Consider the following 26341-nt stretch of genomic DNA (forward strand, 5'->3'; position numbering starts at 1 on the left):
TGTTTCTTCTTTAAAAATTTTACTCTTTTTTACTTAGGGACCATGTGTAGGCCTTCTTGTGGCGCTCCTGTATCTGATCTAAAAAACTGCACATTAAAAATACATAAATACTGGGTCATTTAGCAGTTTTCATCTAAGTTTACTCTTTTGCCTTATGTTGCGTCTGGCTATTGATTTATGTTGCGTCTAGACCACCCTGTTATTTAGAACTTGGGCCTTCGCTTTTCTCAGTCTTTCTCTAACGAAGGCAAACTGAAGATCGAACACTGTTTAAACGCTCTCTCAATGCAATCATGACGAAGAAACTACACCGGTACTACATCTGAACAGATCTTTGATCAACAGAATACCCAAGTTTGAGCGACTTGCTTCTGATTAAGTTTTGTTTTCTAGTTTCAGTTTAAAAGGTAAATTAACTTGTTGATTTAATTTCGATTTGAATAGTTTCTAGCCTGCCATTTTCGTGGTAAGGTCTCTGTTGTTGCCCCAAAAAGTTTGCTGATATCTCACTTTAGGACCATGTGTAGGCTTTCTCGTGGCAGCCCTGTATATGATCAGCAATTATGCTGGTAAAGCTAACCCCACGGCGATCCATGTTGCGACTAATATTTTGCCGGGCACATGATGCGACTTTGCTCGACCCATGTTGCGACTTTGCTGACCCTTCTTCTGACTTTGCGCGACCCATGCTGCAATTTTCCCAAGCAAATACATCAAGGCGCCCCCTGTCCCTAAATCCCCCCCCCCCCCCAACATCAACCCTCGTTAATCCTCTGTTAAAATTATTCTAAATTTTAATCTTAAATCTAAATAAACTGAATCTAATATTGTCCGCTGAATTAAGCGCATCTCAAATTACAGTGTCCAAAATTTACAAGTCAAAACAATCGTCCACGAATAATAGATTGATGGCTATAGAATTTATTTTTGTTTAATGTAATACCACTCCCAATAAAAATTTCAATTCCAATAAATATGCTCACTTGAATAAAAAACTAATCCGCTGATTAAAAACAATGTACTGATCTGCTTTTCCAAACATGTAAGACACGCGCTTTGAATTTGGTCTAGATTGGTTATATTAAATTTGGACCATTCTTCAGCACTTTCGTTTAGTCATAAACAAAAACGACGCTTTTTTATAACCACTGATTAGACACAAATAATCAACTGAAACTTCACTAAAGCCTCACAGTACAATAACCTGCGATTAGTTAGTTATCGTCGATGAACATCTTAAATAAGCACACGAGCAAATCAAGTTTTTCAATTTGACGCCGGCCATTATTTGAGCAACATTAAAATTCCAATAGAGAGGCAAACTTTTCGATGTTGAAGTAACACTCTTGAACAAAAAAAAACTTTTGAGATTGTGGTGAACTTCAAAATGACCATTCATTCGATTAAAAAATCAAAATTACTGAATCTCTCCTAGCCACAAAGCTACAATTTTAATAGTTTTAACTTTCCAGTTCTGACAAGTGTCAAACATTTTTAGATTTAAACCGAACGGCTCAATTCAAAAATGTCGCATTTTAATTTTTTTAATTTAATTTCCTGTGCCTTAATTATTTTTATTTACTGTATTACCCAATCAAACGCATCATCAGCACAAATCATTGCCTACACAATTCAGGAAAATCTGCCGCCTCAGACATTGGATCCAAACGTTGGCGTTTCCAATAATCTAAACGGAATTCAAATCTTAAGTCAGTTCACCCCTCATCCTAACTGCAAATCTTTGGGCGACTCTGTTAGAATTTATGCGAACTTTTCCCTCCAAACTTTAACCCAACTTGATAGGGAAGCTTGTTTCGAGTACGAGGCGGACGTTTTTGACTCTTTTGAAAGCCAAGTTTACACCATAGTAGTCAAAGTTGAAGATATAAATGATCATGACCCATTCTTCTCAACCCCTGCATGCACAGTAAATGTCAGCGAGACATTGAAAGACACCATTAATTTGAATACAGATTGCGTTCCGCCCTTGAACGCTTTCGACTTTGATGGCAGCAACTCGGGACTATTCGGAATTGACTCATACGAAATCTTATCGGATTCTGGAAGAGGAGTTTTCGAGCTTGAGAGTCCTGAGGAGCTTTCACTGTTGGCGCGTGAGCAACTAGATGTGGACGTAGAAGGAGCAATTGACACTATGACGATTGTGATTTCTGTGAGGGATTATGGGCAGCCACCAAAAACTGGTAGGAGTTAAAAACAGCATTTATAGCCAGCTAAACTGTCTACAAAAATTACTTGTTTTTTGTTTTTTTTTTTACTAATTTCGCAAATTAGGGCTCGTATGAGCTTTATAAGAGATCTGAGAAAATCAATTTGGCTGGTATAAACAATTCAAACACTTTTTGCAAATTTTTTCTAAATTGAATGCTGTGTTGCAGCCACTGCAACTGTGATTGTGAAAATAATCGATGAGAACGACAATGGGCCTCAGTTTGACTTCTCCAGCTACAGCTTCAAACTAAACGAGACTTCACTGAATGGGTCTGTGGTTGGAAAAGTACACGCGACAGATGCTGACTCGGGGGACAACGGGAGAATAGAGTATTACATGGCAGGATCAGCAGCGTCAGAGGAGCCGTTTGGCATCTCCAAGAGCAACGGTGCGGGCAATAACCAACTTAAAACTTTTCCGAGGAATAAGAGCAACATAAACGTTATGAAGTTCTTAAACTTTTCGCTGTGCTAGATTTTTGATAGATATCGAAGCTTAGCTAATCATTTTCAATTTTTCGATTTTTTCCAAATTCAATATTTTTTGTTCTAATTTGAATTCGTTTTTTAATCACTCAACTTCGGCAAACTCACACTTCGTTTATTTCAGGTGAAGTTTTTTTAACCCGAGAGCTGGACCATGAACAAGTGTCATCATACAAGCTTCTGGTTGGAGCCAGAGACTCCCCGACATCAGGACCCCGCAAAAGTGTCGAAATAAACGTGGACATAACCATTTTAGACATCAACGAGCACCCACCGCAGATCAACTTAACATTTTACAGCAATGATTTGAGACGAGGATTCATTTCCGAGAATTATCCGACAAACCAACCAATTGCCCAAATTGATATAACCGACCAAGACTCTCAATCGGCGCCTGTCGACATAGTCTTGGAGGATGTTAGCGAGTCGTTTAAAGTCGTTAATTGTCCTCAAGGGAAATGTATAGCTCTGGGCAAAACACTGGATCGGGAACAGCAGGATTCCCACACATTGGTTGTCGAGGCTTTCGAGCTCGTGCAACCGTTCAGAAGTGTTTCAGTGTTTTTGACTCTGGATGTTTTGGATGTAAATGATAATCATCCTGTGTTCAATAGCTTGGCGCTAAGGTTTTCGGTTATGGAGGATGCTCAAGTTGAAACATATGTTGGCCAGGTGTTCGCAACTGACGCTGATTTGAATCAAACAGTAACGTGAGTTGTTTTGAAGATTAACATCGGTTTTGAAACCTATTTTTAGTCAAAGTTGAATATAATTAGTCCATTTTTGAGATTGCATTAAGATGAAGTTCGTCCAAACAAAATGAAAAAAAAAAACTCGTATAACCAAAATATTCATCTCGATGATCAAACGAAGAGAACTAAAATGATTTTCGAACAACATAAATAAAAAAACAATTAAAAGATTTAAGATGAAAATGTAAAAAATAGAATGCGGTTTGTAGGTTTGTCCTTTCTTATACAATTTAATTGAGTCAACACATGGTAAGTTAAAAGTATATTCAGAATAATAGTTAATTTCAGTTTCGCAATAACGAGTTCGTCTCTTTTCCGAATTGATTCGTCAACTGGCGAAATCTTCCTTTCTCAAATCATCACATGCGAGGCTCTCAATGGACAGACACAGCCCATCGAATTGCCAGTCAGAGCCACAGACTCAGGAGATCCGGCATTGTCCACGGACACGACTGCGTTCGTTGACGTCATTGGAATCGAAACTGAGGCGCCGGAGTTCCTGCCGACAAACGAGTATGGGATGAACCTAAGTGAAGCTATCGACGTTGGTTCCTGTTTTATGAAGGCAAGTTTAACATGTGATGAGATGAGTTAAATTGGTATATAGGAGGTTTTCAGATTTCTGAGAATTCTCGTTTTTAACGTTTTCATCGCTTGAATCACAGAATGAGGCTTGTAGATAGACATGTCAACAAATTTGTATCAAAAAATCCGGCGAAGGTTTTCTTGCTCTTTTATCAATTGGATCAAATATGACCAGTACTTTACTCTTTTGGAAGGCAAATTGAAATTTGAAAAGGCAAACATTGCTTGAAAACTTTCAGGATCTTGATATAAAACGAGGAAAAATTTTGAAAAAACTGTTATAAATTGAGAAAAATCAATAGGAAGTTTTTGCTTTTTGAGTCAACTCAGAATAATGAGTGAGTACTCACTATTTTTAGAGATTTTAGGCTAAGTTTGTTATCATACGTTTTTGCATAGTATAATAAGCTTAATTTTTGTCAATCTCGCTATGCACTAAAACAAAGAAACGACATTTGATTTTCGTTTTTGTTCCGATTTTCGTAACGAAAGTAACGGAATGTTTGAGCTCGGTGTGGGGTTTTTTTCTTCAGACAAACTTCGACTTTTTAACTAGCCTTTTTGACGGAATTTGTTATATCATTCTAAAAGTATTGTTGTTTTGAGCCTAAAACTGAAAAGATATTTCACCTGTGATCATTTTTTTTAAAAAGTTATGGGGGTTTAAAGATTGCCATTTTGGCCAATTGCGGACAATCTTTACGAGGCCAAACTGTGCATTTTAAGAATTGTAAGCGGATTCCGCAACAAGGACGCTCACTTTGTTCTTCTTTTGTTCTTTCATTTCCTTTGAACGGTCCAACAAAAGTTTAACATGTTTAAAGACCTGTCAAAATTTTGCACCTATACAGTGCACAGTTTGGCCTCATAATGATTAACGCGCGATATATTCCGCGCTATTAATGCGCAAGCGGAGTTTTAATCCGTCTTAGAAATCGTTGCATATTGGTTCAAAGAAGCCTCTTTGTCATGATTTATTTGTTACTGGGAGCAAAAACTATCACTTTCTTCTATATATGGCGTGTGGGGAGATGATTTTTGCAAAAACCTTAAAATTAAAATATATATATATGTTTTTATTTTTTCTTACATTTAATTTTTCATGTTATTACTGCTCCATAGACCTTTCCGCACCGAGCGCCAATGGATTCTAATCGATTATAATGGATTATCGAGACAAGAAAAAATCCATTATAATCCATTGCAGATTTAAAATTCAGACCACGAAATTGATGATATTGCCATTTTAATCGATTATTTTTGAAAAAATAATCCATTTTAATCCATTATAATCTATTATAACCCATTTATTTTGGCAAGGAAATTGATTAGTTTTGCCAAGATAATCCATTATAGTCAATTTTTTGAAATAAAAAGCCATTATTATTCGTTATAATTGATTATAATCCATTTTATTTTTAGAACTAAATTCGATTATTTTTGGAGAAACTTTGCAAATTTTGCAGGAAATGTATGCCATGTTTTTTATTAAATGACATATCTCAACTTCACCCCCTCAAGTTTTTTTAAACACCCGCTAAGTAAAGGGGCGTTAAACTAGGGGGTGTCAATCATAAACCCCTCCCCCAAAGTCTACCAATAAAAACTACCCACTCGTGTTCAACAATTAGGGGGGGGGCGAATGGCGGTTGTGGTAAATTTTCAGAGACGGGGAGGGGAGTAAACGGGGTGGGGGTAAACGGGGTTGGGAGAAAACTGGGGGAAGGGGTAGAAAAACTGGAAGACAAAAAACTCAGAAGTTATAAGACATTTTAATGTTAAATGTAACATTTTATGAAACATAATACGTAACAGCTGCACTACACAGGAAATAAGGTAACTTTGAAAAAATTTTAAGTTTCATGATTAATTTTTCGAAAAAATCCATTATAATCGACGACGATGGATTATATTGGCATAAAAAATATGGAGATTATAATCCATTTTTAATGGATTATAATCGATTATTTTGGTAATTTTGTAGATAATGACCATTTTATGACAATATAATCGATTATGATCCATGGGCGATCGGTGTAGAATAAAAGGCAGTTGGAACATTCAGGGACTCGCCCTGATACGAGCAGTCTTGTTACACTTTGTATAAGCTAAACATTAATGGACATTAAGTGTTGGTTACTCAGAAACCGGCTGATTTTTGCGCTTTCGATGCGAAGTGTGGTGTGAATTGTTTTGAAAAAATCAATAATCGTTGCGCTCAATTCAACACTTGAAGTTTGTTTATGACCTTGTACTGTTGTCATTATCTTTAGACGTGGCTCAGCTTGAAGCTTGAACAACCAGATCATTTATGCAAACAATAAAGGCATTGAAACCCCCTTTAATGTCAAACAAACCTCCAAACTTGTTCTGAAGGATTTTGAAAAATTTTCAGTTATGTGTTATTCAACATTAGTTTATACGTGATCATTGAAAATGTTAGCTTTCAACTTTTTGAAGTTTTATCTCGTGATGACATTTTTGAATTGAGTGGTGCTCAAAATGACGCCTGAAGTTAGCACTGATATGTATTTTCTAAATATTTTTGACACGTTGTTTTTCTTTCTGCACAGTCCTTGGTTTAATCATCGAACCAAGGCTTAATTATCGGCGCTATCAATCACTGATTTTTTGTTAACTTTTTCAAGCAAATTAATATAATTTGAAAATCAAGGCTGGTGTTTTGGTAGGGGTCTTTCCTGAAAAAAGCTCTAAAATGATGCTAATTATCCATCCATTATAATCGATTGTTTTAAAGTTTTACGGAGACAGACCATGAAAAGTCATTATAATTAATTATTAGAACCTTAATTATTAGAATCCGTAGAACCTCATTGCGGGTGCGGGTAGCATCTTTAGTGATGAATCTAAAGTTATTTTTCACTTACGAGCTCTATAAAACAAGACGTTAGAGAATATGAGAGTGATTTGAGAAAGTGAGAAACGAACGTAAAATTTCTGCAATTTAAGTGGGCTATTCGTCAGTTGAACTCATTAAAAGCCTAAAACCTACAATCTGCGCTCTTTAACATACTTTTGTGTCATTTTTTTTTGCTGGATGGTTGTAACTTGAATTGAAAACCTACAAATGTCAATAATGAAAGGCACGTAGATCAGTTTATAACGAAAAAAGCCGTAGAAGAGCCTTTGATGTTCTTCGCATCAATTATGTTATTTGCTAGGTCGAAGCAGTCACTGGATCATGCATTGCACCTCCTATCCAGTACCTCCTTCAAGACTCTGCCCTCTCGTCTTGGTTCCAAGTTGAACCCCAAACAGGCCAGATATGCACTCAGGAAATCCTGGATTTCGAGGGGCTGGCATTAAGTGGTGGACTGCTATCGCTCTCAGTTGTAGCTAAGAGTGCGGCGGAAGATGTCGAGCATGTGGAGAATTCAACTGCTAATGTTTTCATTCAGTTAATCGACGCCAATGAGTTCAAGTGAGTTCGGCACCATAATGAGTTCAGCGAGAGTTTTGACGGCAACCTTACATGGGTTGTTCCAGCTATTGATAGCAACATCACTTTGTAAATGAAATTTTGTTCACTTACTCCTAATTTTTTCAGATTTTTGTCCATTTTTCGGTTTTGAAACCAAAAATCCTATAGGTGCTAGATCATAATTAGGTTATAAAGCTGCATAATTTGCGATGGTGGATATTCGCCGAATACATAATACTAAAGTAATAACCCTGTAGAGCAGCTCTGTTTTCAAAAAAAGCTGAAAACATAATTTTTTACGAATTATAAGAAATAATAGAAACAGTTGATAATTTAACGAAATTTTTTGAAAAGAATCATCAAGATAATATTACGGTATCTCTAGACCAGAGATGGGGGAGATCGAGTACAGACAAGACATGCCCCACTCCACTGGGGTGGGGATGGTGGTTCTGCGGGTGACAGCGGGGGACGACGACGGGGGAGATGTGTTCGGAAGAGTACACTTCGTCATCGAGAGTGGGAACCAAGATGACCAGTTTTTCATTGACAAGTTTGAAGGTCGGTTAAAAACATGACTTAAAAGTGTGGTCACAAAAATTTTAAAGGATCCCATGTAAGAACCAAAAATCAAATAATAACAAAAATTAACTTTTTTAGCAGTTCTTCACAAAAACACTTAGGCATATGCACGAATAAATTTTTTTGAAGCTTATTACTATTTGCATTTCAAGCCGTCTGAAATCAGTTTTCGCTGAAAAAGAACTTAAGATCTGGTCAAAGTAATCAAATGATTTCACACTCAATTGATCGGTAACTCCCCTTCAATTTTTGTGAGTAGATTTCAATTGATATAATGGGACCATACTTAGTTTCTATACTTTAGTGGCCATACGTCTATACTTAGTTTGAATGACACTCACAAGGCTCGAACCAACTTCTGAACGAGTACCGGCTTCATCATTTATTGAAAAAAGACTGTCTATAATTTTCGATGGTCAATTAAATTTTTTAAATTCTGGAAAAATAGTAAGTTTTTGATCTATGCATTCAAGTAATGAGTAATTTGAGCCACATGATGGTTATACACACTGCGAAAAATCTACACAAAAAAGTAAAGAAAAGATTCGATTAAGAAGTTTTGAACTCAGATACGAGTATACTTTTTGCATGAAAGGACAAACAGATTCAAGTGTGGATTTTCAGGAAATGTGAGACTGAACAAACCGCTTCCCTCAGTGGACGATATGGCTGAAAACTCGACTTACACCCTCTCCATTACAGCCATAGACGGTGGGGGCCTAATGGCCGAACAGCCATCGACTGTATTCATTACAGTAGTAGGCCTTGACCTCTTCCCGCCAGTGTTCACTCACACCCTGTATCACTTTGAAGTGTCGGAAGGAGTTGAGAGTGTCCAAACTGTGATCGGGTCTGTTCACGCCGAGTACACGCCCGATGGTATGATCAAATTTAATTGAAAAAAAAATGAAGTGCTTTTTCAGAAAAAAAAAGCCTATTCCAAACGCCTTTTTAAAAAAATGCCCAATTTGCCTATGAAAAAAGTGAGGATTGGTGCTTTGAAAATGGTATGACTACGCTTGATTTGCGAAAAAAAAAATTTATTGGTTAGCCACAAGTATCTGTCATAAAACTGTACTTCTTGGCACGCTACTGCTTCGGTATGAAAAGAATTGTGAAAATAGCAGGCGTTTGAGAATTGTGAAGTGAATGAAGTGTGTTTGTGAAGAAGTGTGAAGTGATTGTTAAATTTTGCTTAGCTTCAGAACGCTTTTAAATAACCGACATAGCTCTTTTCAGTATGTTTTTGAGGAAAATGTAACACTAACAGAGTTTAAAAAACCAGGAAAAAAGTTCATTGTTTTTTCTATAAATCTTCACTTTGCATGCTAACTTTGTGGCGTAATAGTTTAGACAATTAACTGCCGTGAATTTATTTCAGCCCCAAAAAGTAAGTTCCTTTTTAACGCGTGGTCACAATTTTATCATTATTATTTTCACTGGTTCTCTTTCAATCTGTTTGTTTTAATCTGTATGCCTTTTTTGTGAAACGAACCCATTTTACGCCAAGAATTTTGTATCGATAATTTTGAAAACGGCATTTTAGCTGCTTCAAACTCTTCCAATGCCAATTGCAATTTTCCCTTCTTTCTGAGTAAATTTGACCAGTTTCTGTAATTTGACATATTATGGACAAAGTTTTAAAGAAAGTCATTTGCCTAGCAAGAAGTTACAAACATGTGATTGCAGTCATTTCTCCAAGATCAAATGAAAAAGAAAAAAATCTATCTTGTTAGAGACAAGGATTGTAGTTCAGACTCTTATATAGGTAGTGGTACTTTTTTTCGTTTTTTTTTCAGGAAAAATTATAAAATGCTCCAGTAACAAAAGAAGTGCATGCATTTTTATAAATGTACAAATGACTGTACACTTAGGTATAAATGCACTTTTTAATTCAACTCAAATTTATTTGCTAGACGGCAGGCAAAACGAACATTTCAATTTGACAAGCTTTTTCTGTGTAAGAAAAAATTCTGTTTAACATGAGGCCAAACTGTGCTCTGGATAGGCGCAAAATTTGGTGTCTGTGTATAGCTAGATTCCAGAGACACGTCTTTAAACAGATTACCACATGTGAGTGGGTTTCACTGGGAAAATTCCGTGGCTTCCGCATACAAATACCTGTACGTAAGTTTTGTCGGCACAATAGTTTTGTTGCGGATTCAGCAACGACAGAATAAAGGCAGTTGTTCCTGGTTCCACAAATGTAAGCGGATTCTGCAAAAGTGGGCGGATTCCATACTTTTATGCGGATTCCGTTTACAATTGGCGAAATCCGCATAAATTTCCAGATTCCTCAAGCAATTTGCAGATTCCGCTTGCTGTCGTGGTTGGATTCCACGACAGTTCAAGTTTACTAAACGCATATATTACTATTTGTTTGCCGGTGCGGCAAATTGTTTGAGATTCCGCAAATTTTGCTACGGATTCCGCGATGTTGCCTGATTTTGGAGCAGTTTTGAGCAATACAGTGTTTTAGCTGTTTGTCCGTGGAACCCGAAACATCATAGAAGATCTAATAAAAATAGCTATGTTGCGGGTTCTGCAACAAATCTGTTTTCGGCCTGTTGTAGAATCCGCTTTAAATTCGCAAAATGCACACTTTGGCCTCTTAATGAAGTATCAACTAGTTTGCAGCTAAACTGCATTAAGAGATTAGCTTTGTAGGATAATGTATTTAAAAAATCACTAAAAGCTATAATTAGAAAAATTAACAAGAGAAAGAGAAATTATATTTTTGAATGAGAAAACAAACTGTGTAATTAGCAATAATCTTGCAGATAAACTGCATTTGGAGATTGACGATTGGCTATGTAAGATAATGCGCAGAATTTCACTCAGTCAAATAGAAGTTATTAATAGAAAACTTAACTTTTCGTATTTGGCTGGAAAGTTTTCAACTCAAAAACTTCAATGATTTAATTTTTTGGCGTGTTCTTATGCAATTTGTTTCGAAAGAAGTGGATTTGAGACTAAAAAGATTTTGAATTGCGTTTAAAAAGAGGATCAACTTTTTTCCCTGTTTTTGTAAATTTTAGTGTAGAAAAAAAATGTAAGAAAGTTTATCATACAATCATCGAAAATAGAAATTTTAAAAACTAGTTTTCCATGCAATCCATTTAAATAATTACATAAAGAGAAATTTTTTTGGAATTGTATAATAAGTTTTTTTTGTGAATAAAGGTCAGCCTGGGAAATGGTTCAGTAGACATGTGAAGGAAAATAAAGCAAAATATACACATGACATGTGAATTGATTCTGCCTTTTTACAGAAATCTGAAACTAGTTAAAACTAATGAATTGAGTCGGCCTTTTTACAGAAATCTAAAACTAATTAAAACAATAAAATGGCTTTGTAGTTTCTTCAAGCGTAGCAATCCGTCGTTTGAAAAATGTGTTGTTTCGTTAATTTATCAGCCTAACTCAAGCGCTGCATCTGGTTTGGCTCATGCAAACCTCACTTTGACTAGAAATAAGATTAGAAATCAAATATCACAATACTCTAACAATGCGCAATCATCGAGGAAACATTCCGACTTGATAAAATATCTGAGATGGTTTTTAGTGTACAAAAAGAATGATCTACTGTGACTCGAACTCGCTATTAAGTGCTACAAAATTTTTTTTTGCTCAGTGCAACTGATTTTCCACTAACAAGTTTTGGAGTCGTGGTATAATTGTGGGGTTTTGCTAGAAACGTTTTTTAGAAAAATGTCGTCATTAATTTTAAGTCCGTCATTTAAACTTTACAGTTCTGTTGAAATTTCGGCTGTCTGAACCTCTTCAGCTATTCAAATAATCTGATGCGGGCGTTTTTGGATCAGCGTAGTGTTTTACAGGTCTAGACTGACCGAGCAGTTGCGTTCTTGCACTTGTTCATGTATTAGAGTCGTAAGAAAAAAATCAAGGTTTACTGGTCAGAAGTAGAAGTAGTAAGAAACTTTCATTAAACAATCTTATCCACTTTTGCATAATACTGCAGCAAACACATAAGTGCTGGAAACAAAAAAGTTTTCTCGGACATTACGCAAAATCATTGCTGGGAATCTTCCCATTCTTCGATGACCCAGTGCCGCAAAAATTAACTCATATAATTTTACGAACTGAGATGGCTGAGCATTGTCTATGTCTGATCTCCGATAGAGTTCAACGTTTCTTGAAATTTCTGCAGTAAAGCTATGACCGCACTGATTTGTTTTCGGATTTTTGAGTTCAATGACGGAATATTTGATCTCTGTAATTTTTTTTGCACCAGTTGACTTTGATTTTTCAGCTAACAGTTTTCGAAGTTGAAAAAATGTTGAAACCTTGCGCTCAGAAAGAAAAAAAAATTAACTTTTAACTAGTATTTGCAAAGTTTGTAGTTGGCACTAATTTCGTCAATTTGAGATAACTAATTTGTGCCGTTGAATGTTTTTCTATTAACGCGTAGCAAAACGGCAAGTTAAGCGGACTCTCAAACTATTTAGTTTGAAATACAGCAAGCCAGTTGTTCTTAGTAAAGCTGTACTACAAAAATTTAGCATGTACGTAAACTCGCGTTTGGGAAAAGATTTGCCAAAAAATCCAACTCGTGTTCTTTTAAACTCGATACTAACCCAAATTGTGTAACTTTGACTTAAACGAGGATTTTGCAACAAAACTAGACAGGATCTTGCCGTGGAGTCCGCAACAAAGCTAGTTTTTTTCAGAATTTTTTGCTGCTTTAGAATTCAGTGACATATGGCTAAAACATAGAGGAGCAGGTCCACATTTTTGTTCAATGCTTTGATCTTTTTGGTCGTTGCTTTAATTTTTTTGTTCGTTGCCGTAATCTCTTTATTCTTCGCTTGGTTATGCCGACAAAGTTAAAAATACAATTTAGTATCTTAAGAAGTCCGGACGAAATTGGTGTATGTTTTTTTTACAATTTCTGATATCTTTAAGGGCTTGTCTCCGGATTCCTTGGTCATGCACGCACATATCTGTGCGCTTTCTAGAACGCAATAGGTCATTGTAATCTTTTCATTATTTTTTGTTCAAAAAATCTACATTTGATCCTTAGTCGGAACAATTTGGGTCCTGATACCAGCAAGCATTAGATTTTTGAAAAAAATTATAGAATATGATTGCTTTTTTTATCTGTCAAGTTTCGACTTTTAAGCTCAGCGTTTTGCCAAAGTTTTTCCTAGCATCCCAAAAATATTTTTGTCTTGAGCTTTATGTGATTACTTTTGTAAGACTATGGGATTCTTATATCACACATGAGAAGCAACCTAAAACACCAAAAATGAACTGAGATCAAAAATTTAGTGTTATATAACAATACGAGACGCTACATTTATTGTTCCGACTTTCGATACCAAAGTAACGGAATATTTGTGCTCGGGGTGGGTTTTTTTTCTTCAGACAAATTTCGACTTTTTAACTAGCCATTTTTGCCATTTTTGACAGAATTTTTTATATCATTCAAAAGGTATTGTTGTCCTGAGCTTAAATTTGAAAAGATATTTTACCTGTGATCATTTTTCGTAAAATTATGAGGGTTTAAAGATTGCCATTTTGACTAATTTGGGACAATTAACGCGCGATATAATTCGCGCTATTAACGCGTAAGCGGAGATTTAATCCGTCTTATAAATCGTTCCAAATTGGTTGAACGACGCTTCTTTTCCGTAATTGATTAGTTACAAGGAACGAAATCTATCTTTTTATACTTTATATGGCGTGTGGGGTGATGATTTTCATAAAAAGTTTCAAATTTCAGAAAAAAAAATTTTCATTTTTTTTTATTTCATTCAATTTTTTTATGTTATTACTGCTGCTCCATAAACCTTAAAAGGCAGTCGGAACATTCAGCAGTTTGCCCTGATACGAGCAGTCTTGTTCCATTTTACTTGACATAGCGCGGGCAGAAGAAAATAAGATCAAAATTATATTAAAAAAAAAAGGATTAACTAATATTAACTTTCGGAGCAAACTTTTTTTTCAGGCTTACGAACAGTCGGAGCATCTAGGTTATTGTCTTAATACGAGCAGACTTGTTGTTACGACTTTCGATACGAAAGTAACAGAATATTTGTGCTCGGGGTGGGTTTTTTTTTCTTCAGACAAATTTCGACTTTTTAACAAGCCATTTTTGACGGAATTTTTTTATATCATTCAAAAGGCATTGTTGTTCTGAGCTTAAATTTGAAATGATATTTTACCTGTGATCGTTTTTTGTAAAGTTACGGGGTCTTAAAGATTTCCATTTTGGCCAAATTGGGACAATTAACCAGCGATCTGTTTCGCGCTATTAACGCGTAAGCGGAGATTTAATCCGTCTTGAAATCGTTCCAAATTGTTTGAAACAAGCTAGTTTGCATTAATTGATTTGTTACAAGGACCGAAATTTATCCTTTTGTACTTTATATGGCGTGTGGGGGATGATTTTCATAAGAAATTTCAAATTTTAGAGAAAAAAAAATATTTTTGTTTTATTACATTTCTTTTTTAATTGTTATTACTGCTCCATAAACCTTAAGTCTTGTTGGTTTTCTGAGCTGTTTTTGTGGTGTAATAGACGGCACATAATAAGCTAAAATTGATTTTAATTACATTAGAAGCTTCACAATAGCTCGAATTATTTTGTTGAAGCGTTTGCGTGCTGTAATAGTTGATCTAGATTTTTGTCTGAAAAGCACGTTGAGATATGAACGGCTAATTGGTGTTTTTTGAAGAATACGATAATGACGACGTCTCAATGTCTATGCAGAGGTGAATTTATTTTAAGAACTATTTTGTAATGCTCGGTCTTGCTGTAATTGTATTTTTGATGAGGATAATAAAAATTCAAGTTTCTACACCGAAGTTCCTTTTTCTTGGTCAAGTTTTCTTTGGTATCATACATGTGTCTCCGAAAATTGGCTCTAGAGATCTAATTTTACATTTGTTTTCAGAGATCATTGGAAATTGCAGTCCACGTTATAAATATTTCTCATTCGATACCTATTTAACACCCAGGGGCAGATTTAAGTGTAGTGGGAGGGTTTTACATTTCGCCAAAATAGATACTTCACACTGTTTTAAGAGAGAGCTCAAAAAATAAATTTGGTTGGCCTGAAAAAAATAGAAAAAGATCATCTAAGTTTTGTAATTTGAAAATCCGCCCCCTCCCCTCGATGAAATCCTAGATTTTGCACCTCACTCATATCACCCCTATCATCTCTTGCAGTCCTGTAATGAATTGGGCAAATGTGCCTCCAAAACAAGAGGGGTGTGATAATAGCCTTAATCGACCCTAGGTCACGTGTGCAAAATGATCTGTCTCTAAAAATATCTTGCTGATATTTTCAGGTGAAGAAACTCATCCGATATCTTATTCGATCGAAGGCTCAGGAAGCCTAAGCTTTGCAATTAATGAATCAACGGGAGACGTCTCAGTGGTTTCCGAATTAGATGCAGAAGATGTATCTGTCCACTTAGTAACTGTTTCGGCCAAGAGTGACGTCGATCCAACTGCCATAGGGTACTGCCAGGTTGAGATAAGAGTGAAAGATGTCAATGATGTTATCCCGGCGTTTGTTCACTTACAGGACACATTTTTTGCCGCTGAAGGTAATTGAAAAGATTGCATGTCAGTTCAACTTTTTTGGTTATACTAATAACGACATCATGAGAACCACAAAACCACAATGAGCAGTCAAGGAAAATCTACGAAATTAAGCTAGGCTAGGCAGTTGTTTGAGTTTTTTGAGAAAAAAAAACTCGAAAAAAGAAGTATTATGAACCCTTTTCAGATTTTGAAGCTTGTAGTTTTTGCTTACAAACTTTGTAGTTACAGAAAACTCTTAGAACCAGAAGAGTGGGGTGACAAAATTGGGTTTCAGTGAAAATTTGCCTGATTATGATTCAAACCATTTGCCTATGATTATGCTTAGATTCTTCGATTGGCAGTACTGTAGCTCAAGTAAAAGCTGCCGACGGCGACGTAGAATCGCCGAACAACATCCTTCTTTACACTATTGCACCCGAAAACACACAATTCGAAATTTCTGATGAGGGTTTCGTTACTCTTAAACAACCGTTGGATTTCGAAACTAATTCTTCGATTTCATTGACGATTATTGCTTCTGATTCGGGAGATGTTCAATTGAGTGCTTCTACAGAAATTACAATTTCGGTAACTGATGTCAATGACAATGTCCCTGAATTCACAGAGGACACCTATTTTTTCCAAATAAGGGAAGATTTGGCGTCCTTTGAACTGATAGGGACTGTTTTGGCTCTTGATTTGGACTCCGGAACCAATGCAGAAGTGGTCTACAGTTTGAAGTCTTCAGATCCAGAGGTGTTGGGAGTATTTGGAGTCGATTCACTGTCTGGTATCATATATGCAACCAGGTACAAATGTCCTACAAAAATATGTATTTGATACAAAACTTAAGATCATGCCATCAAAAAAAAGTCATGCATTCTCGACGCTGTTTTTTTGAAAATGGTCATCTTGCAGTTTATGTGGCATTTTGGCTTGATTGATGGCGTTTTATTCCGAGTTTAGCAGTTGTAGTCAAAAATCTCAAACGAAGTAGAAATAGTGTTATTAATAGCAAATTGCTTCCTACAAAATGTCTATTTCAACTAGCGATTCCTTGCAACTTTGAACACTTTTTATAGGAGTTCAAGAAAATGAATCTTCTAGGTACCTGGATCACGAGGAGCAGTCCTCGTTTGAGTTCCAAGTGGCAGCCACTGACCTTGGATCCCCTGTTCAATTAAGCGGAGAGACGACTGTAGTGGTATATGTGCTGGATGCGAATGATGAGCCTCCTCAGTTCAATGCCTCCGTTTACTCCTTCTTTGTAGAGGAGGGACCTCCCACGCTCTCAGTTGGACAGGTACAAATTATTTTTCTGGTAAAACATTGCATATTTGATGGATTCTTTTTCCAAATGAAGAATGTTTTAAGTATGGGAACAAAACGTTTGGATCAATTTAAACTTCTCTTTCCGAAACAAACACAAAATTAAAATGATGGTTTTCCAAATGGTTTTCTATATCTACTACACAATTTCTTGTAGTCACGTTTTCTTCCAAAATTGAGGGGTCAATTCTGTTTTATATTATTTTGATATACATTTTTTTTTACTTCCGTAAGTGGCTTTTATTTGATCTACATGGAAGAAGTGCTTCATGTAGCTAGAATTGTTGCTGTATTCCAATACAACCCTTTATATTGATAACTTTGTTCAAATCTCATCGCTGTCTTCAGCGTTTTTCTCTGTTCAACGTATCTTCTGACGCAATTTATCTTCTTAATGTAAACAAATCACGGACCAACTGTTTTCTCAAATCGCATCGAGTCTCACTAACGTTTTCCGGAGCCCGTTTTTTCCATTTTACGAAACCCGCTTACATTTGGGGAGTCCGGAAAAACTAGCTATGTTTGCTGGTTGCGGAGTCCGCAACAAAACTAATGTGCTGCAACAAAACCAACTTTTGAACCCGGAATCAACGATAACTTTGTAAGTGGAATCCATGCACATTTTAGAACATTTTAGAACATGTATCAGGGTTCCAGTGACCAACAGACACCAAATTGTGCTCCTATCCAATGCGTAGTTTGGCCAAGTATTTGTCGTAATTTCAGATTTCTAGAATTTTTGCCTCGGGGTTTTGATTCGTTTGTTTTGCAGCTCGGCATAAATTGTTGCTTGCCATCAAAAAAAACGGCCTTCTTGATATATACACTTTCATAAATGAATTGCCAGTATTGAACTCAGATATTTATCCCCCCACCCACTTTTATCACTCCTCCCCCTTTACACTCTTTTTTGAATTCCGCTTCACCCCCACAACCACCGATTACTCCACTTAAGTAAGTGAAAGGGTGTATTTTTGCTTGTTTTTTAGAGCAGAGTAGAGTGTTGTGCCGTCACTGCATAGTGTCAAGCATTCATATGCTATAACGGACTACATAAATAACCTTCTTTATGAAATCTTTATGAAATGAAGCTCATACATTTACCTTTTTTTAACTATGTAAACACTGATGTTAATTAAAAGCAATCATTGAACCATTATACCGAGCTGAATATCAAGCGGATAGGAATCAACTAAAAAAATTCCAATCATACACTTACTTGAGCCGATCGACTAGCAATATTCCAGAAGTTAAGAACCGAATCCTGCGTCGTTAAAAGTAAGATTTCTTAACCGCTCAAGGCATATAAATTATGGTTTCAAAACAATAACAATTGATAGCCAGTAGCGCTAACTAATATCCGAACAGCTCGCAATTATTACAAAAAACGACAATATAGCTGTTCACAGCCATCCAAAGGGACACTATAACACATGGTGACCTTCGCGGAAGATTCTTCTTCCGGGTTCACCAAAAGTCATGGGCAATTGAAGACTACAACATACGAGCAGCCGTGACAACCGCATTTTGCTGAAGCAAAACAAGGCAAAACAACCCGATTCTCCGAGCAATGTTCAGTTGTGGTTAGCAGAGCAACACTCATCGAACAACTGACACAGATAGAGAGGGAAAAAAGACCGTCTGGGATGACAGTGTTTTTAATCTACAGAAGCAGATGTGGATTGTGACCTACAACATCTCTCTTTCATGTTCCAGTCAGATGGCAAGTCAGAGCTACTGACAAGACAGACAAAAAAAAAGCAGATAAAAAGGTTTTCATCATTCAACAAAAACAGTAAATTAAACCAAAACTCGAAACTCTAACTTGCAGTAAATTGAAATAATTGGCATTAAGTTGCCCCATCATTAAAGTGAGGTAAATGTTTAATCAGCACTACCTTATAATTGAAGCATCAAAACCTGATTAGCAATTATAAGTGATAACACTTGCTGCTTTTCAAAGCCCAATTGATTAACAATTTTTTTAGTGTTTCCCCCAATTCGAATTTCGATTAAATGCTGTGTCTTATCATTAACTGTATCACTAAATTGATTTTCTTTCAATTGTATTACGATGGCACACGCGCGAAATTCGGTCGAACTCTACGAAGGAACGGAAAAAGAAGATTTTTTACAATTCGAGCAACTATTCCAAGGTTACGTACGAATAGCAGGAATTGATCCTGGCCAACAAGCGAACTTCTTTCAACTGAATCTACGAAATAACGCGCTGCGATTCTATCAGACACTGGGACCAGCTACTCGAGAGAAAGTTTGTGCGAGTCTCATAGCCCTCCGGGATCTTTTTTGCAATGCCCAGCTCCAAGAATTTCATGTTTTGAAGTTAGAACAACTGCGATTGAAGCTGAAATACCACCAGCTGAAATGCAAGCTCCCAATGGAACCTTTGTACCAATGGTGCGATCATCAGTCAAAGTTTGTGACGTTTGTGGAAGATTTAGGCAGACAGCAAGTCAATGCAGGTTGCGAGAAAAACCACAAGGACGCGGTCAAAACTTCCCGTTCCAGAGTGAGCCGAAAAATAATAAAGCCACCGAGTCAGCTTCCCAAATCATCGAAACTACCTAAATCATCATCAAACGAAACAATTCAGCATTATAAGATATCAGTCTTTAGGCAAAACTTCAGCGAAAGGAACCATACTGACGCACACGAAAAAACGTTTCTCATCTGGAATACAATTAAGAGACATGGTAGATACAGGAGATTGTGCAAATGTTATTCCAAAAAAGACATTTGAAGACCTAAAAAGTCGCTATTTTGTCCTCTTGAAGTGAAGGAACCAAAACTTAAAAGAGTAAGAATGGCAGTAGGACAACAAGTCTCTTTTGAAACCGAAGTAGTGTTACAAACCCAATTGCCAAACATGACATGTTTAGATACATTTCTCGTTCTTCAAGCAGCCAACTCAAAAACTTTAGGAAATCCTTCATACAAAAAACATCATTTCCAAAACCCATCGACCTCAAAATTAAAAAAAAACCGTAACACACACGACCTCTGTACACACAAGGACAAACTACGCCCATACATTTGCGACACAAATTGACGGTGCAATTTACCCATATGCACTATTATGGACTTATAACAACATTGTCACATTCAAAATACCGCAGTTCACTTTTTTTGCATCGAAAGCAATCTGGTAAAGTGTGGATATTGATTGACCTCCGAAGGATAAACCATTCATTCAAGAATGACTATATTAACACCAATTTTCTCAAAAATAACCGATGCATCAAAACATTTCGCAGGAAAAAGTTTGCGTATCAAGTTGGATGCTCGCAATCATATCATTTTGTGAAAATGGCAGATGACCTTTCAATTTAACTTTTGGCAATTAATTTCGGTCCACGAACTTACGCCTACAAATGCTTGACCCAAGGTCTAACCAATTCAGTTACAGGATTCAGTTCGTTTATTCGACACTACCTTGATCCATGCCTAGCTGCGGATCTATGTTGACAATTCATGGACAACATAGGGAGCGCAGTGTATAATTTCGATCAAATGATAAGGACTCTTTCGAAAACCTTCGAATGTACGAATGTAAGACTTAAAATGTCGCCGAATAAATCCGAGATTGGAACACAAAAAATGAAGTCAAGGAATGTCACTTGAACAAGAAAAAATCTAAAATTTCCTAATGAAATTAAAAGTGCTATAAACAGTTAAACAAGTTAATTGACTAAACGTATTTGTACAGTTCTTTCGCAACTATATGCCAAGCCTAAAAGAAACTGATAACATTTTATCGCCTACTCAGAAAAGATGTTGCATTTCAAACAAACTAAGAGCATCACAAAAGTCTTGAACTGATACAAGCAACGAAAACTTGATCTGATACAAGCAATAGAAGTAACACTTTGTTAACCAAGACCAGGACTCTTCGACGATTATTTGCATAAACTCCTAGAAGACATCCCACCCAAGAACGGTGGGCAGAGCCTCGTTACTGATGCGCCTGCACGAATTCGACTGTCATTGGAGGTCTAGCAGCAGAACCCAATCCTCCGGCAGCAGCACCACCAATGGTTGCGCCATTACCGCCCTTACCGCTACCAATAGCAGCACTGCGGCCACCAGCAGTTCCACCGGACCCAGACCCAGAACCATTAGCTCTACCTACGTTTGAAAACAACAAAAGACTCATTCCCGATGAGACCACGCACAATGCAGCGGTAGCAGCGCCAACCACTGCTAATCTAGGAAATGGAAATAATGGTCATAAAATGGACGAGCCAAGAACGAAGTGCAAAGCAGCAGTCGAAGCGCGAGACAAGATATAAAGCCAAAATCGATTTAGTAAAGATGCGCGATATCACATCACCATATTCCACCACGCGAGCAGCAACCTCAAAAAAACGTATTGAGGACAATAAATGGACACATAATAGTTCTATTCCTCCCAGTCAAAAATCAACTCGGGTGGATAATCAAGCGAAAACACGGAAGAAAGCAGAGGAGGCAAATGAACACGTTCCGGCAGGTGGAACAAAAACAAATACACTGAACGATAGTGTGAAACGAGCGAAGCAGCTGAATAAAACAAAACGTAAAGACAGACCTGGCGTCAGTAAAGATTCGGTGAATTAATTTTAGGCTGAACAAGATATCTTTGTCGGACCAGGAAATGTTTCTCAAGTTACTTTCCATGAGCAAAGGAAAAGCATAACAAATTAGCAGTGCCTATCCATGCATCAGACCAAACCTTCAAAGCATTGAAACACCAATAGTTGGATCTTCAGTTGCAGTTTCTTTGACAAATTGACAGAAAGTAGAGTTTTCCTTCTTATCAGCGACATTTTCGAAAAAATGAACATCAAAATCTCCAATTATGCTAAGTGACAGGCCAAAATATCCCTCAATACCGTTTTAGCATGCACTCAAACCATTGTTAGTCCAAAGCGCAGCCAACTGATGCCTCGGAAACTAGAAAATAACAACTTTGAAACGCAGAAAAGAAATTCCGAAAAAGTTTAGTTTTTACACCTCGAAATTTTTCGAAAAACGGACTTCAAAGTCACATTATACGTAATGCAACGGCTTCTAAACAAAGGATCATATACATGACCCTAAGAAGGAACCTCAACGAAGTCCATCAACTAGGAGGCAAGATCTTCTTCATGGAGAACTGGAAAAACCACCTGTTGCCCGCGTACTAAGATTTCGAAAAAATGGTTGGTGACCCCCAACAACACAGTGAGCGGATTTTGAAAATTTTGATTCTATTCACAGAGAATACACAAATGAGGCACCTGTACGAATTCAACCCCTAGGAGGCAACATCTTCATGGATAACTCAAAAAATCACCTGTTGCCCACGTATTAAAATTACGAAAAAAAATGGTTGGTGGCCCCCCAATAACACCTAACACCGCTGATCGCTTTTATAACCCTAATGTGGAACACGTGCAACGCCAGCGAACTAGCAGTACAAAATCAAAAAAGTTATATATCATAATCTACCATGTATAAAGATAGGAAAAACAGAAAAGTTTTTCGAGGAATCCACTTGCACAAAAAGCGGAATTGAAACATTCTCAATGCGCCAGTCAGTATCAACTGGAACTGTTAGGACAACCTTAACAGGCAGTCCAAATACTGAAAAGTAATAGGAGTGCCATGCAGTGTCTGTAGACGAGCTGAAAATCAAAAATCAAAAATCAGACTCCGCACAGGATGATAGTCGCAACAATGCAAACTTATCGTTGAAAAAGTGGAACTTTGACTTAGAAAAAAAGGAAGATCTACGACTTTTCGCAGAGATTTTGCCAGCAAGAGCAACATCATTCTAAACGAAAAAAGAACAGACATCTTCTGAAACAAGTGGATACATCCCACAACCAATCTTCAATTTATAAGCATGTAGACCAAGTACAAATTGCTTACGTGGTTGAAAAAAAACTTTGAAAATTGAGAGTACTTTTACAAAACAAATGACCGTTAATGACCTGTTTGAAATAAACTCTCAATAAAAGAGACACCTGAAAATTTTCGAATTGTCTCATTTGACAAAATACAAATCAACTTCAGCATCAAAAGAGCACAAGGAATATGTCAAAACAACTCGACAGAACACCATGATATCAAAACGACAACCTCAAATGAGATAATGAATCACTAATGGGAGACGACAAAAAATACTTGCCCTGCAGATTTAATTAAAGCTCTTCACTGACAAAATCATGATGTCATTGACTTGACCTTATCATTTATCATTTAACTCCCATTATCCGACTCAATGTGGCTTTCTGTGCCCTTTAAGTTATTTCCCCTTTAAACTTAATTCAATGTTTTCAGCCATTCCTTAAAGTGAACTAAAACCGTAGTTTGATAAATCATTGAAGTAATTAAATATTTGAGATCAACTAAATGATTCAGAAGATAGCGTTTCTTTTGTCAATCTGATTGTAAATTTTTCAAGTAAATTATTTTTAATTTTTAACAGTCAAACACTTCATCGCCTGGAAAGATTTCTTCTTGTGATGTAGTTCGACATCGCTGCACGATTTTATGCATTCATATGCTATAATATATTACCTAATTAACCTTGCTTATGAAATGAAGCTGATACATTTTTATTTATTTAACTATGTTAACACTGATCCAATCTTTCTCCAACCTGCGCCGATCGACTAGCATTTTTCCAGAGGTTAAGAACCGAATCTTGTGTCCTTAAAAGTGAGATATGTCTTAACCGCTCGAGACATATAATTTATGATTCCAAAACAATAACAATTGATATCCAGTAGCGCTAGTTAATATCCGAAGAGCTCGGTATTATTACAATAAACGATGAGATAGATCTCCACAGCCATCCGAAGGGACACTATATCACAAGGGTTATAAGCTGGGGTGGTAATATGGAGGGAGTAAACGGGGGAGGGGGATAAACTGGGTATAGGGGGGGGGGGGTTAAACTGGGGGCCGGGTGTGAACGGGGGGGACTACCTTGCTTTCTTTACTTCGCCTGTCGAATATGCCTCAGTTCTAAGCTAAATTTGCCTACTTTACTTTGAATGTTGAATATGCCTCCGTTCTAGTCTGTTTTTTGTTGATATCCTTTCATCACACCACCCAGAGAAAACGTTACTAAATTGAAGAAAAAAAAGCTTTGTAGTTTTCTAAGACATTTGAGGCTATTTGCACAGAGTAACTGGCTATCCTAGTTTTTTTTTTGCATTTTTTGTTCAATGAAAATTGATTTTTGTTAGTAGATGCGAATTTATAATTGTTTTTTTTGCAGCTTTCTTTAAAACTCTAGGACGAATGAACACATTCTTCACCACTTTGCCCCACCACTTACACCCAACCCCAACCCCAACGTCTCTCACGAGTCCACCAGGTGAATTTCAGACCAGGTGAAATGACATCCTATTACTTATCGAGTGAAACCAAAGATTTTTAAAGTATTCAAAATCTTTTGTCACCACTGGTTGTTCCAGGTATTTGCTCTGGACCCGGACACAGGTGCCAATGGACAAGTACGTTTCTTCATGGTAGTCAACAGTGGAGACAACCTATTTAGCATTAACTCAATTTCTGGAATCATTTCGACCAATAGTGACCTGGACAGGGAAGAAGTGGACACGAGAGTGGTTGAGATTGTGGCCGAGGACTTGGGTCAGCCGATTAAGAACAGTACTGCTCTGGTCTACATACATATACTAGGTACGTTTGTCAACCATTATTCTTTTAGTTAGCGTCAACTGAAATTTTTATTCCGACTATTGAAAAAGGGGAGTAATTTTGTCTTTGGGTGTACTTTGTCTTGGGATTTTTGTTTTCATAACTCGAAACAAAAAAGAATACTGTATTTATAAGATACCTAAAAAGTGAAAAAATAATTTGTAATGGACAAGTTTTAAGGAATCGTATTCTTGGAAATTCATTTTTACTGAACAGAAGACTGCAGTGAAAAGTTGGACAAAATCTCATATTTGACGCATAAACTTGTAACGCAAAAAATCTCAATGTCAACCCGGGTTGACCTCCATAGACCGAAAATGCTAATCATGCAAATTCATACACTTAGTCTATGGAAAAATGCTAGTCATACAAACTTCATACATTTTTGCAAAGTTTTTGGGCGACATCTGGACAAATCGCAAATAAAAAGCTCACAAAACTATTATTTTTTCTTCATCTCGCCCGCTTTTGTGTTGTCAGAAGTGAACGACGAAGTGCCAAGGTGTGAGGCTGATCCCTACAGGGTGGTTGTTCACGAGTCAGCACATGTGAACACACCAGTTGTGAAAGTACACGCCACTGATATGGACGAAAAAGGACCCAATTCGGACATCACTTACACCATAGCTGCATTAGGTTAGTGCTGTTTTTTATTATTTGAAATTTTCAAATTTCTTAATGATATTTTAAAAAAAAACATTTATCCAATTGAAGTAAGAATTAGAGGCATTATTAGTTATTTTAATAATTAACTATTGCATAAACAGTTTTGAAAATAAGTTTTTTTGGAGTAGAAGTCGTAATAAGCATTGATTTGAAGGTAAACATGATTGGCATTAATTTTTGTCTCAATGATTTTTCAAAAAAAAATTAAATTCAGGCGCTGACTCGGAAAAGTTTGCCATTGATTCTGCGACCGGTCAAATGACCTTGAAGTCTGAACTTAACTATGAAGAGCAAACCAGTCACGTGATCACAGTGGCGGTTCAGGACAACGGAGTTCCCACTTTGAGTTCATCATGCCAGGTTTGATCTTGTTGTTTTTTTTCATAGACCTTTACAACAATTGAACCAATATTAAATCAGTGTTTTCTTAAACAAACAACAACTTTGGAGTAAAAATTTGATCCCGGTGTTTGTTTCGAAGATAAACGATACTGGGTCGGATCTAGCATTTTCTTTAGGGGGCGGACGCAAATTTTGGAAAAAAAAACAAACATCAAACTGATCAAAAATGAATTTTTAGGGCACTTTTTTTGGTGCGCGCATGGATTTGGCATTTGCTTGGGGCAGAAATTTGGCAAAAATTCTTTGCATAATAGTGATTTTTGAATTTTTTCTTGGTTGTTTTGATCTTCTGACTAGTGTGAGTGTGGCCGTAATGGTGCTAGATGCACAGCAACCGGTTGTCATTGTTTTATCTATGAACACAAAGATCAGATAGGAGAGAAAGTTAACTCGAGGATCTTTGAATTCAGTTATTAATCTTCAGGTGGAGATAACAGTGAAAGATGACAATGAGTTTGCACCTGTGTTTATCTCGGACTCAGTCCACTTTGAAGTGACAGAGGGCATCCCTTTGGGCTCAGTAGTGGGAGTGGTGTCTGCTTCGGATGCCGACTCTATTGGATCGTCCAACGAACCCTCAAACTCATCCTTCATAAG

At 36.8% G+C, this 26341-nt stretch overlaps 1 protein-coding gene across 1 annotated transcript; it reads left to right on the forward strand.

Moving 5' to 3' along the window:
* Positions 1-1219: 1219 nt before the first annotated feature.
* LOC134842615 (protein dachsous-like) lies at positions 1220-26341 on the forward strand (the record flags this gene model as incomplete). Its single annotated transcript, XM_063859031.1, is given in 14 exon segments — positions 1220-2204; positions 2400-2621; positions 2843-3428; positions 3759-4035; positions 7238-7497; positions 7883-8058; positions 8704-8958; positions 15397-15657; positions 15981-16443; positions 16742-16937; positions 24433-24658; positions 25157-25312; positions 25557-25702; positions 26169-26341. Coding segments are annotated over 14 exon segments (4076 nt in total), but the record flags the coding sequence as incomplete, so codon positions are not given.

The sequence above is a fragment of the Symsagittifera roscoffensis genome, chromosome 3 (genome assembly GCF_963678635.1).
Source record: "Symsagittifera roscoffensis chromosome 3, txSymRosc1.1, whole genome shotgun sequence".
In the NCBI taxonomy this organism is placed as follows: Eukaryota; Metazoa; Xenacoelomorpha; order Acoela; family Convolutidae; genus Symsagittifera; species Symsagittifera roscoffensis.